The sequence below is a fragment of the Artemia franciscana genome, chromosome 6, assembly GCF_032884065.1.
Source record: "Artemia franciscana chromosome 6, ASM3288406v1, whole genome shotgun sequence".
In the NCBI taxonomy this organism is placed as follows: domain Eukaryota; kingdom Metazoa; phylum Arthropoda; class Branchiopoda; order Anostraca; family Artemiidae; genus Artemia; species Artemia franciscana.
In genome coordinates this window covers 3,505,714-3,520,032 of record NC_088868.1, presented here as the reverse complement: position 1 = coordinate 3,520,032, position 14,319 = coordinate 3,505,714, and the positions used below count along the sequence as shown (strand labels likewise).

Sequence of the window (14,319 nt, the reverse complement as noted above, 5' to 3'; positions counted from 1 at the left end):
ACATATAAATATTATAAGAATTCAATCTTTTTTAATTCATTTTTTTCAATTCAATTTCTGTTTTATTTACAAACAAAAACATAATATCTAATTTACTAATAACCTCCCGAAAAAGATACAAAAAAACACTTGTGAATGGGTGGCTACTTACATTTAAAAAAAAAAGAATTAATCAAATTAACAAAAAATTAAATTAAATAAAAATAAATAGATTTCATAACCAAAATAAAACTATAACCAATCTCTCATCAACCATTATACCATAATAATAATAATAATACTAATAATAATAGGAACCGTATTAATTACAATAAGTGAATAAAGCTATGAAAATTTTCCTAAAAAATATTTTTTTTAAATGGTTTTAAATAACCCAAGGTGCTCAACCACCCAAATACTCTTTGGAAGTGTATTCCATACATGGGGCCCTGAAAATCTAGCAGGGAAACCAGCCCGGGTTCTAGTTAAACAACTAAGAGGTGGGAGATGCGAAAACTTTCCAATACTAGCAAGAATTATCGCTCTATAATTGAGGGTTAATCGTGGTGCTTTAACCTAGTTCTCTTTGAGCCTCTCCCTTTTCCAGAATGAATGGATTCGAAATTGACAACTGAGTAAAATTACTGGTGCAGAATTAAGTGCAAGATTACATCTAGAAGTCATTAAGTCTAGAACTAAAAAAAAAGATATCTATCTAAGTTAAAACAAAGTAATAGATTAGGAACTCCTGTATTCATTTAAAAATATAAAAGTTTACTGATGTGGTAAATATTTAATTCATTAACTCAAGCAAAAAAGCGCTAATGAGTTTATAAAACACGTCTAGAAAGGTATACTCTCATGACATTCCAGTAAAAATTCTAGGGAAAGTTTAACATATCAATATGCAAAGGTATAATACAGCAGCATTAAATAGAATGATGCAGGCTTTATAAGGTATTGGAACATATCAGCAGAAATCTATCATGTCTTACGAGTTTTCCTGTGTCTAGTTCTTAGGCCAAGCTCAATGAAGATATCGATTTCTATGCAACTGTATTAAACACAACTGACACCTACGCAAAAAACATTTAAGTCCCCCTTCATAAGATTTTGTTTCGTCATGCAAGATATGGTTGATCTTCTCCAAATATATTTTTATTATATCCCATTAAAAATCTTACTTGAACTCTGTAAACAGCGGTAATTCCAGCATTAAAATAAGTATTGTAAGCTTCAATTAGTATAAAGATTTCCCCTCTAGATTGCAGCCAATGCATCAATATGCACAATTACAAAAATGGCCGTATATTCCGAATTGGTCTAAGACTTACATGAAACATAGGACTAAGGAAACCCCAATCCAGAGGGAAAATAAAAATAAGTGTTGGTTCCTCTCAAAGTGCAGCCTAAAAGGAGGCTAAAACATAAGAGATCATCTCTCTATTTCTTTTGGTTTCAACTGAGTATTAAATAAGACATCATATTTATAAGCTATAAAAAGTTATACTGTTTTATAGTTAAACAGTAAATGATGACTTAACTCTAATAAATATATACACAAATATAACATCACAGATAGCTAAAATTACTCAGAGTTCTAGAAAGAATCTATTGACTCCCCTCAAAACGCATCCCAAAAAAGGGTCAAAAAAGTAATTTTTGTCTGCAAAGGAAAGGGAATATTTTAAAAGTTTGGGAGGGGGATCATTCGATTGAAATTGGAAGTTCTTGGTTTCTTTTTAAATATCAAAAGCTACCGAATGGCGATAAGCTTTCCTACTGGCTCATTTTCTGCTACCCGGCCGTCCTCTGACCCCTATGATATCCAGCAAGATTTTGAGTCAACTGTTTCGTTTACATTTTCGAAATGTTCATTAATTCAACCTTTGGGGTCAACCCCCTTGTAATCCTTGAGGTAAACTTTGTTCTACCCTGCTTTCATAACTCTGCTATCTCTTGCCATTTTTTCTACTCAATTTTGTTGCGTTTCTTTGAAAAGAATAAAAAACAATTGATTCCACTTCTTTGAACAAGTAAAAACATGAAAATCTGTAAAATACTCATATTAATACTGCAAAAAATAAAAAAACTAATTGCCAAAATAAATAACAAGGGGTAAAATAAAAACTAATAAATAATGTAAAATAAACAACAAAACTGTAGAATAGTCTGAGAACCAAAAATAAGAATAAGCTTTTTGAATAACATCATTATCCGAGCTTTAAATACAGGCACGTATACGTGTGTTCATTTGGAGAGAAGACAGCTACAGAATGACATAGAAAATATCCCTCTGCTGACACAGAGTTGTAGAGTCACTTTTTATTTACAACAAAACATAAACACTGTTAATAAACGAAAACGCAAATGCCTTATGAAATAATTAAGCGCATTATAAAGAAAAGAAAAAATCACCCTCCAGAGTACAGTTTCAATAATTTAAACGGCTCCTTTTTTTCAAAATAACACAGGAAAAACAAGAATGACCTGACACTACAGAGTCACAACGTGTTTAACATATTAACCATATCAGTGCACTACTGCACTCTCGAATTGGAAATGGTAACTACTGCACTCTTTTTTGTACTCATTTTTTTGCCTTTCTTTAAAAAGAGTAAAAAAAAAACATTTATTCAACTTGTTTGAATGCAAATGCCTTAGGACATAATCAAGCGTTTTACAAAGAAAAGACCCCCCCCCCCCCAGAGCATATTTTCAATCATTTAAACTTCTACTTCTTTTCAAAATAAAACAAAAAAATAAAAAGGACCTGACACTACAAAGTCGCAACGTGTTTCTATAAAAAACTGAACCATATTAGTGCAGTACTGCGCTCTCGAATTGGAAATGGTAAAAAACTACATATTTTTCGTCCCATGTGGCAAAGGCTACAACTGGCTGTAGTTGTGGATCGCAATTACAATGAAAAACATGATAATTATGGTATTGCGAGAAGCGATGACTTACCCTATTTCTTTTTGTGTTGTATTTTTAAATGACATATAAAAATTGTTCTGATTCATATCTTGATACATTTTATTCAGAACAGTGTATAAAAGCAATTGTTCTTTTACTTTTTTCATTATTAATGCTAGTCATAAAGCGTAAATCTTCTTGTTTAAACAAAAGAAAAAAAAACTTGATCAATTTATTGCATATCAGAAGTGGTCTTAAAGTTTTGTTCGAATGTATTTTGGAAAAAATGGCATTGGAGGGGGGCCTAGCTATCCTCCAATATTTTTGGTCACTTAATAAAAGTACAATAGTTTTTGATAATCGTCTGAATAAGCCCTCCCCCGATCTTCTAGGTCCATTAGCTCGATACGATCCTCCCCAAAAAAAAAACAAGTGCTTTTAATATATAAGATTAGAGGAATATGCTTGCAAGCTAAGAACTCATCTTTTCAGTCTCTCTGAAGTATTTTGCATAGTGAGTAGCCAAATTAGCGATATTTATCTACGCGTAAGGTAAACTTTTTAGCGAGCAAAAATTGGCGAAAATATTCGGTGAAAACCACAACTGCAAGACATTCTCTCTCAACCGTCATATATTTTCTTTATGCTATTTCCTTATTGCTCATGTTTAGAATATTCCTTAAGGCTATTTTTAGCCTAAGGAATTTATTAGAAATTAGCAATATTTTTAATAAGGACGCAGGCCGTAAAATTGGAATTCATTTAACAAGACAAGAGGTTAGACTACTCTAATATTAAAAAATAAAATAAAAAGAAGAGGCTGAATAATGGAACTTAACTGAATAATGAGGTTGTAGTCGATTCGAAGTAAAATAGAATCTTGGAAAATTAAATGGTCGGGCTTCACACTAACATCAAAGAGTACAGAATCTGATGTTTTTTCACATGAATTGCAAACCGGTAGCACCATTGTCGGTGCAGCGTTATCTAGCATAATTAAAATTTTACAAAACCTGATAGGGAAACTTGAAGTTCTAATATTTATCTGAGAAAACTAAAATAAGATATGAAAACTTGATTCAACCAATGTCTGATTAGTTATTACAATTAAATTCATTGTTTTTTTCTGGCGAACACTACAAGGAACTAGCCGTATCTCTGAGAAGGTAGCATTCCCCGGCTGTCCAACTTCAATGCGTTTTTAGCTAAAATGGGCTAGATTACGCACTTAGCTAAATGAGTATGCCCTGACTAAAACGTGGCTACATTTAACATATATGACTAAATTATATTCGTAAAGGCTTATTTTGGCAAATATTCCAAATTGTATAGTAACTGCTCTTTGTAATTCTATAAAATAGTGATTGGAAAGTTACATCCTGTAAACGTTACTAGTTGAAAAAGAGAAAAGAACAATAGTACTAATTTATTGTATACCAAATGAATCATACAATCAGCAGAGGTATTGACAATCATAAAAATGACACTCTAACCCTTTCCCTCGCCAGATCCATATTAATTATTTTTCACCTCATCTCTTCAACAATCAAATGTCGTTCATTTATATAGTTTGTTTAATTATGAAGGTTCTTTCTTATTTTTTTTACCTTGACTAAAGGTTGATTTTTTTTTTTTTTTTTTTTTTTTTTTTTTACGTTGAATAGTCATGGACCATGGCTGTTTCCCTCAATGACATATTTAGCAAAAATAGGCTAGATTCCGCACTTAGCTAAATGAGCATGCCTTGACTAAAACGTGGCAACATTGAACATAGATGCCTAAATTAGATTCTTAAAGGCTTATTTTGGCAATAATTCCAAATTGTATAGTAACTGTTCTTTGTAATTCTATAAAATAATGACTGGAAAGCTGCATCCCGTAAACCTTATCCTATTAACCATCCTTTATCCTACTATCCAGTATCCATCCTACCAATCCTTATCCTGTAAACCATCCTGTATCCCATTAGTTGAAAAAGAGAAAAGAACAATAATACTAATTTATTGTATACCAAGAGTATCATACAATCAGCAGAGGTATTGACAAGCATAAAAATGACACCTTAACCCTTTCCCTCGCCAGATCCATATTATTTTTCACCTCATCTCTCAACAATCATTTTTTTTACCTTGAATAGTACTGGACTATGGCTGTTTCCCTCACAAATATGTTAATTCTGTAAGATTAAGAGCTATCCTCTTGAATCTGAGGTAAAAAAAAAAAAAAAAAAAAAAGATCTATTTTGTTAATTTTTGGGGCTAATTAAATTACCTTACTTTTTTATAATTTTCATTTCTGCTCTTATCTTATCCTTATATTTTATTAATTTGATAGAAATGTCTCTTTTCAATGAGACTGCAAAATATATTTTTTATCAAGAAAAATAAAGGATATCCCATTTAGTACATCATTGGTTTTATAATTCTATTAGGTCAATAGCTATCCTCTTTGCTTAGTTAGATAATATCCAAATTAATAATCCCAATTTAACCTTCTCTTCCGTTTCTATAAAATCTATTCCTATCATTTCGTTTTAAGTATCCCATCTTCATTCTTTTTACATTATCAATTAGTCTACTCATCTATTTTAATATCAATTTTATTTGTTCTGTTTTGTTTTAATATTTATTTTATTATTACTCTCTTAATTTACTCCATTAATCCTTTTACTCTATTATTTTAGGGGTTCTTCTCTCTCGAATGAACTAATTACATCTAAAATAAACAAGGGAACCCGCTAATTTTATAGAACTGTGGCCTTTAGTAAACAGTCTCTTCTAGAGATCTATCCCAGTATTACTTATTTAAAACAGAACAGAATTACTGTTCAATGTAAGAACAACTAAACATTAAGAAAAAACCTGTTAAATAAAATATATAAACGAACGACATTTGAGGTGAAAATATAACCATCTCGAAAAAAGTTCATAGTAAAAAAACGAGAAAGTAAGGGAAGGGTATTTGGATCAAAATATTTCATTTGTTTCGAAAAAGTTGACAGTCAATAAAAAGTTTGTGAATTAAAGTGGAAAACATTTAAGAGAAAAAAGTTTCATATTTCAAAAAAGGGTGTATAAGTAATAAAATGCGAAATTCCAAAGAAAATTGTTACAAGCAAAATGAAAGTGACTTTTTTTCAAAAGAAAAACAAAATGACGGACAAATAAAGGCATGACACGAATGGGGAAAATATTTGAACTAAAACTTTTCTATTATGTTTCAAAAAGAGGTTTCAAAATACTATTGAACAGGAAAATGTTGCTTGCAAAAAGAAGAGTAGTTGCTTTCGAAAAAGTCGAAAATAAAACTAGAGAAAGGAAGGAGTTGTAAAGTTTAAAATAAGAAAAATCAAAAGAAAAATTTGATGAAAAAAAGGAGATTTTAAAAAGAATACGTTAATAGACAAAGTAAAGTAAAAAAAAATTTGAAACAAAAATGACACTCACGTATAAAATGGCGGATTAAAGAGACAAACCTTATTTACAAAAAGTTATAATTTTAGAAAATAAATCAAAGTCAAATTAAAACACATGAATGGAAGGGTTAAAAATAATTGTTCGAACCATATTTCTAAAGATAATTATAATCACAGGTTAACCATTATTGCTACGTTACTAACGTGGACATTAAAATATGAACGTCCAAGCACACATTAAATAAGTGGGCGTTACTACGTAATAAAGGCAATTGGCACAAAACTAATTTAGACAAGATTTTTAACTTTTTGAACTTTTCGACGAACCAGCCAATGAGTTAGGCACTGTTGTATTTACATCATCGTCGTCATCCCAAGTAGCCAAACGTAGTAAAGACTTCTTCACTCGAAGTATTGGCAACCGTGCATTTGGATTTTGATGCCAACATTCTTTCATAATTTGGGAAAGGCCGGATAAGATCTGAAGTTAAAAATATTCTACATAAGGTTCAAACCTAAGAGTATAATATATTGAAGGCAGCAAAAAATGAAGAAATACAAAATAAGAAAGGAAAAGCTGACTTTTTAATTACAGTTGCAAAGATTTCCATTAGACCAATCGAAGTAATTCAGAGCATAAAAATGTTAGAACTTGGAAAGAACAAAGAACTTAAACAAAGAGATAACAAAATAAAAGCGCTTTAAACCTATCCAGAGGATAATTAAAAAGAATATCTTTGAATACATGGCCAATTTAGTACTTTTAACCTTAGTTTTTCATGTATTTATTTTTAAGCATCAACGGAGATCAAAATACCCACTGCCCCCACCCCCCTTTCCTGGCTGCTTCTTAAGCATTAATACATGAAAACCAGGGTTATCTATTTTTTTTTTAGTTTTGTTGTTAAAAGAATTCAAGCTGAGAGTTTTGCATAGAACTTTTGTGAAGTGTTGCAATACTGAACCGGGACGCAACAAAAAAAAGAAAGAATTTTTTTTTTATAAATTTTACAATATTAATTTCTGCTTGTAAAATTCTAACATAAGCAATCTTTTATCCCCAGTGTGTTAATCACAATTATTTCCTGCTTACAAAAATGGCTAAAACTAGCCAAATATCCACAATATTGGATCTTATTTATCGATAAATACTTTCATGAAACCCAAAATTCGTCAAATTTAGGATATTTTCATCTTGGCGTTGTGCTTTGCACAATAAAAATAAAGCGAATGGTGATATTCTCATAATCAGATAAGAATAAGGACTGTTGACATATGAATAAAGTTTTAAACACTAAATTGATATAATAAAAAAAGAATAAGTGGACTTTTTAAGACGTTCTTGTGGGTTTGTCAATTAGTTTGTTGTGTTTAAATTTGAATAATTTTGACCATAATTATATTAATATATAGCATTGACTTTTAGCTATTCAATGATATATACAATTATTTTCAATTCTTTTTTGGTAGTAAGATATTGCGGTTATATTTCTGACATAGGCTTGCTTATTTAATTTTTAAAGCCATTCAGTTTTCAATTTTAATCATTCAGTTTACAGCCATTTAATCGCAGTGTTTGCTTTCTAAAAACAGCAATCACGAAAGCCACACTTTCGTGAGTTCTATGATGATTTTTTTGCTTATTTTCTGCTAGTTTTTCAAACACTTTCCTTACACCCAAAGACGGTTCCCGCTAACACTAAAACTGCTTAAAGACCTCCACATATGAAGGTAATTTCGTTAAAAGTTGAGTTTCTGGGTTTTCCTATTTTTTATAAGACATACAAGGTGAGGCAGAGAAGTAATAAGACTGATCTTTTATTACCAAAGTTTTTGTTTCTTTCAAACATTAATATTACCTCCCTCATATTAGTTTGAATGGGCAGCTACGCACCGATGGAGACATTCCCAAGGTCCGTAGTAGCACTGAAAGTCATCACCATTGGAGGTCCTCAGTATGCCCGTTACATTCTATTGAGTGATTTCTTAAGTCTCGAAATGAAAGCCTTTGAGGTCACCTTTTACTTTAGGATAAATTAAAGGTCACAGAGACTGAGTTCGGTAGGGTGAGACTAAGGGGAGCCACGAAAATGCCTTTTGAGTCCGAAAATTTTGTTTTGGATGGAGCAGTAGATCATTTGGGGTATTCATGACGGGGCAAAGATTTTTCTTTAATATTTGGTCTCGTACGAGAGACCATTTTTCTGTGCCTTCCATGGTTCTTTATATGTATATATATATATATATATATATATATATATATATATATATATATATATATATATATATATATATGTGTGTGTGTGTGTGTGTGTTAATATTTGTGATTTGGTAAAATTTATCATATTTAGTTTACCTACTGTTGCTAAAAAGAGGAATATATTAACAGGATAAGCTTATTTTGGTGTTACTTGGTTGTTTTACATTTGCTGGGTTTTTTTTTCTTTTTTTTTTCATAGGCATGTATTTTGGGGGTGATACCTGACACAGGGATGCCATGGATATTCTGTGGTAGCCACAACACTTGACTGGGTAAAGAATCTAATGTGGCGAAACCCTATAGGCAAGTGTATTCTCCTGATGAGCCCTTGTGTTGGGTTGTTGCCTCTGAATTATTTGTCTTTATTGTTTCTATTGTTTGGTAAATGACGACTTATACTTATTGACGACATGACTGCCTGTCCATGGATTATTCTTTATGGTTGATTGTGTATGGCTATGCTGTTTGACCTATGTGATTGTATGGATGAGTAGGGTTAAGGCCTCATTCAAGTGCTGGTCAATATTAATCACTAATTTAGGAAAAGAGTCTTCCTTTTCTCCTTCTGTCTTTTTTTTTTTTTTTTTTTTTTTTATGTGTTTGTGCTGTTGCATTGGTGATTTCTCTTTTCATAATAAATATATATATATATATATATATATATATATATATATATATATATATATATATATATATATATATATATATATATATATATATATATATATATATATATATATATATATATATATATATATATATATATATATATAATGAAAAGAGAAATCATCAATGCAACAGCACAAACAAATTAAAAAAAAAAAAAAAAAAAAAACACAGAAAGAGAAAAGGAAGACTGTTTTCCTACATTAGTAATTAATAGGCTACAGATCAGTAATTGAATGAGGCCTTAACCCTACTCATCCATCCAACTACATAGGTCAAACAACATAGCCATACACAATCAACCATAAAGAATAATCCATGGACAGGCAGTCGTGTCGTAAGTAAGTATAAGTCATCATTTACCAAATATTAAAAACAGTAAAAAAAAAGACAAATAATTCAGAGGCAACAATCCAACAGAAGGGCTCGTTAGGAGAATACACACTTGCCTATAAGGTTACGGCACTTTTATATATATATATATATATATATATATATATATATATATATATATATATATATATATATATATATATATATATATATATATATATATATATATATATATATATATATATATATATATATATATATATATATATATATATATATATATATATATATATATATATATATATATATAATGAAAAGAGAAATCATCAATGCAACAGCACAAAAAAAAAACAAAAAAAACAAAAAACAAAAAAAACAAAAAAAAAACACACAGAAAGAGAAAAGGAAGACTGTTTTCCTACATTAGTAATTAATACAGATCAGTAATTGAATGAGGCCTTAACCCTACTCATCCATCCAACTACATAGGTCAACCAGCATAGCCATACACAATCAACCATAAAGAATACTCCATGGACAGGCAGTCGTGTCGTAAGTAAGTATAAGTCATCATTTACCAAATATTAAAAACAGTAAAAAAAAGACAAATAATTCAGAGGCAACAATCCAACAGAAGGGCTCGTTAGGAGAATACACACTTGCCTATAGGGTTACGGCACTTTAATATATATATATATATATATATATATATATATATATATATATATATATATATATATATATATATATATATATATATATTTATATATATATATATATATATATATATATATATAAAGAAAAAAAAGAAGTTAAAAGTCCTCGAAACCTAACTCAATATGCTAAAGTTAGACTTTCTGTCAGAACTCTTCAAAAATTAATTCTGAATCACAACTTAATTGAGACACTATATTTTGAGTAGATGGGGTTGAAGGCAGAATGTACACAGCTATGTACATTCAATATAATTTATGTATTATTGGTTTTTGTGCTTATCGTAATACAGTTTTTACGAATTACGATACTGTTCTAGTAGCATACCAAAATACAACTATATACAACTGGAAAACATTACCAGTGTCAATAGCCCAACAAAAATAAAGCTTACCTCACATTTTGACCATCTAGTCAAAATTTCTGGACGGTATTGGTCAATGCAAACCACTTTCTTCATGTCATCAAAAGATGGGTCGGGCAGGACCACATCATAAAACGGGGGTCTATATTCATCGAATATTCCATCAGTAGTAGATCGTCGAGCTATTTCCCATAATACCAAACCAAACGCATAAATATCTACCCGTCTATAAGACTCAAAGGCCTCCATGTTCATCCTAAAGGACAAAAAGTTTTTAGCATTCAAGGCCAATTAGAAGAACAACCTTTCAGACTAGTTAATTACAAAATAAGATAATTCAAGTGAACGTAAAGAAACACATAAAACACAAACACTAAAAACAATAAGAACAATAGGGAATTTTGCAAGACAGTGGGAAACAAATTAGAATGAACATTTTGGCCCTATGTCCAAGGGCCGTCCTCAGCAAGACATAAATATATAAGAAGAAAAAACTTACAACAGGGTAAAATCAATAAAACTAAAAAAATTCAAAACAGTCCCAACATCCTCACCTCAGTGAAGTTCATCCAGGACTGGCATAACGTAAAACACAAAACTAATATATATTATTGTCATGTCTATACATATGCATATATAAATTAGTTAAGGCGGGAGTGGCCCTACCACTCCCCAATCGTTTACACTCAAGCTTAATTTACACTTCTTGAAATTATTATCAAAATCTATGCTGGGGTATCACTTTCAATGAATATCAATAACTGCGCCCAAAGCCGTATGAGCAGGAAGGTACCTCCTTCCTGCTGTGGGATGTACCTCCTCCCCCGAAATTTTCGATAGAATCCTAAAATCTTGTCCAAAATTTTACTTACAATCCAATATTTGAATTTTTAAGCAGGAAATTGAAAAAACAAAAAGCTACCAACCAATTTACAATCATTGTTACATACACTTTAACACCAATAATCGTATGTTAATTGAGATGGTAGCCCCAATCATATCTTAGTTAAGTCTGGGCATGAAAAACGATCAATAATTAAATTAAAAAACAACTTTTTCAAAGGAAAGTAAGAAGAAACATTAAAATATAAAACAGACAAAAATTATTCCGTATCTGACGGGGGCTACTCCCTCCTCAAAACCTCACTCTTTCTGCTAAAGTTAGACTTTCTGTCAAAACTCTTTAAAGATGACTTCTGAATCCCAACTTTATTAAGACACTGTATTTGGTAACAATTCATTTAGTAGCAATTGGTTGAAAAGCAGGCTAAATCTTAGGTAATAGGAACTGAACTTTCAATTTCTAATTCAATGAGCCCCCTTCATAGCTAATTCGACCATCCTTCCTATATAAACCATATACGGTAAGAGTGGGCAACTTGCAAAACTTGCAGCATTTGTACCGGAGGTTGAAAGGGTTATTTGAACTTTGGATAATTTTGTACAAAATGGCTATCTTTAAATTTTGATCGGATGCGTTTGAAAAAGAAACAAGAGCTAAGAGCCCATATGGCACTTGTGACGAAGCCAAAAGAGCCAAGGGCTCATATGGTATGAGCTCTAACAAAGTTCTAAAAATCAATAGATCGATTTAGAAGGAAAATCAGAGGCTTAATGCCGGTCGGGATTAAAATAAGAGCTCTGAGTCACGATTTCCTTCTAAATATCAAAATTCATTAAGGTACGATCACCCACACGTAAGTTAAATACCTCATTTTTTCTAATTTTTCCTCTCCCTTCAGCCCCCCAGATGGTCGAATCAGGGAAAACGATTTTATCAAGTCAATCTGTGCAGCTCCCTGACACGCCTACCAATTTTCATCGTCCTAGCACATCCAGAAGCACCAAACTCGCCAAAGCACTGAACCCCACCCCCTAACTCCCCCAAAGAGAGCAAATCCAGTACGGTTACGTCAATCACGTATCAACGACATTTGCTTATTCTACCCATAAAGCTTTATCCCAATTCCTCTACTCTAAGCGTTTTCCAAAATTTCCAATTTCCCCCTCCAACTCCCCCCATTGTCAACAGATCTGGTCGGGACTTGAAATAAAAGCTCTGAGACATGAGTTCCTTCTAAATATCAAATTTCATTAAGCTCCGGTCGCCCGTTCTTAAGTTAAAAATACCTCAATTTTTCAAGTTTTTTTTTCAAATTAACACCCCCCAGCTCCTGCAAAGAGAACGGATCCGTTCCAATTATGTCAATCACGTATCTAGAACTTGTGCTTAGTTTTCCCATCAAGTTTCATCCCAATATCTCCACTCTAAGCGTTTCCCAAGATTTCTGTTCCCCCCTCCAACCCCACGTCCCCGGATCTAATTCTAGTCGAAAATGGAACATTTGAGTCATAAGATCCTTCTATATATCAAGTTCCATTAAGATCCGATCACCTATTCGTAAGATAAAGATACCCCAGTTTTCACGTTTTCCAAGAATTCCCGTATCCCCCTCCAACTCCCCCCAATGTAACAGGATCTGGTCGAAATTTAAAATAAGAGCTCTAAAACACAAGATCCTTCTAAATATCAAATTTCATTAAGATCTGATCACCCATTCGTAAGTTACAAATACCTCATTTTTTTCTAATTTTCCGAATTATTCCCCCCCCCCCAACTCCAACAAAGAGAGCGGATCCGGTACGGTTACGCAAGTCACGTATCTTGGACTTGTTTCTATTTTTCCCACCTAGTTTCATCCTGATCTCTCCGCTTTGTGTATTTTCTAAGATTTCCGGTCCCCCTCCCCATTAACGCTGGATCCGGTCGGGATTTAAAATAAGAGATCCGAGTCACGAAGTCCTTCTAAATATTAAGTTTCATGAAGATCCGATAACTCCTTCGTAAGTTAAAAATACGTCATTTTTTCTAATTTTTCACAATTAATGACTCCCCCAAATAGAGCGGATCCGTTCCGATTATGTCAATCACGTATCTAGGACTTCTGCTTATTTTTCCCACCAAGTTTCATCTCGATCCTTCCACTCTAAGCGTTTTCCAAGATTTTAGGTCCCCCCCAAACTCCCCCCATTGTCACCAGATCCGGTCAGGATTTAAAATAAGAGCTTTGAGACACGATATCCTACTAAATATCAAATTTCATTGAGATCCGATCAACTGTTCGTAAGTTAAAAATGCCTCATTTTTTCTAATTTTTCAGAATTAAACCCCCCCCCCAAATACCTCAAAGAAAGCGGATCCATTCCGGTTATGTCAATCAGGCATCTAGGACTTGTGCTTATTTTTTCCACCAAGTTTCATCCCGATCCCACCACTCTAAGCGTTTTCCAAGATTTTAGGTCCCCCCCCCCCAACTCCCCCCAATGTCACCAGATCCGGTCGGGATTTAAAATAAGAGCTCTGATACACGATATCCTTCCAAACATCAAATTTTATTAAGATCTGATCACTCGCTTATAAGTTAAAAATACCTCATTTTTTCTAATTTTTCCGATTTAACCCCCCCCCCCCCCAGATGGTCGATTCGGGGAATCAAAAATTTCTAATTTAATCTGGTCTGAATCCTGATACGCCTGCCAAATTTCATTGTCCTAGCTTACCTGGAAGTGCCTAAAGTAGCAAAACCGGGACAGACCGACAGACAGACCGAGAGAATTTGCGATTGCTATATGTCACTTGGTAGATACCATAAAAAAAAAGTATGGCGT

General features: G+C 32.2%; 1 protein-coding gene across 2 annotated transcripts in view; it reads right to left on the bottom strand.

The window, feature by feature from the left end:
- Positions 1-4,308: 4,308 nt before the first annotated feature.
- Positions 4,309-14,319, bottom strand: part of LOC136027922 (activin receptor type-1-like) — a 50,156-nt gene continuing 40,145 nt past the window's right edge. Inside the window, exons 9-10 of one of the 2 annotated variants that reach the window (XM_065705365.1) lie at positions 10,681-10,906; positions 4,309-6,794 (exon numbers count right to left, since the gene is read on the bottom strand). In XM_065705365.1, the coding sequence (XP_065561437.1) occupies positions 6,615-6,794; positions 10,681-10,906 (406 nt within the window). In that variant the 3' untranslated portion in view covers positions 4,309-6,614. The remainder of the gene's footprint in view (positions 6,795-10,680; positions 10,907-14,319) is intronic. The other variant, XM_065705366.1, reaches the window with a different exon arrangement.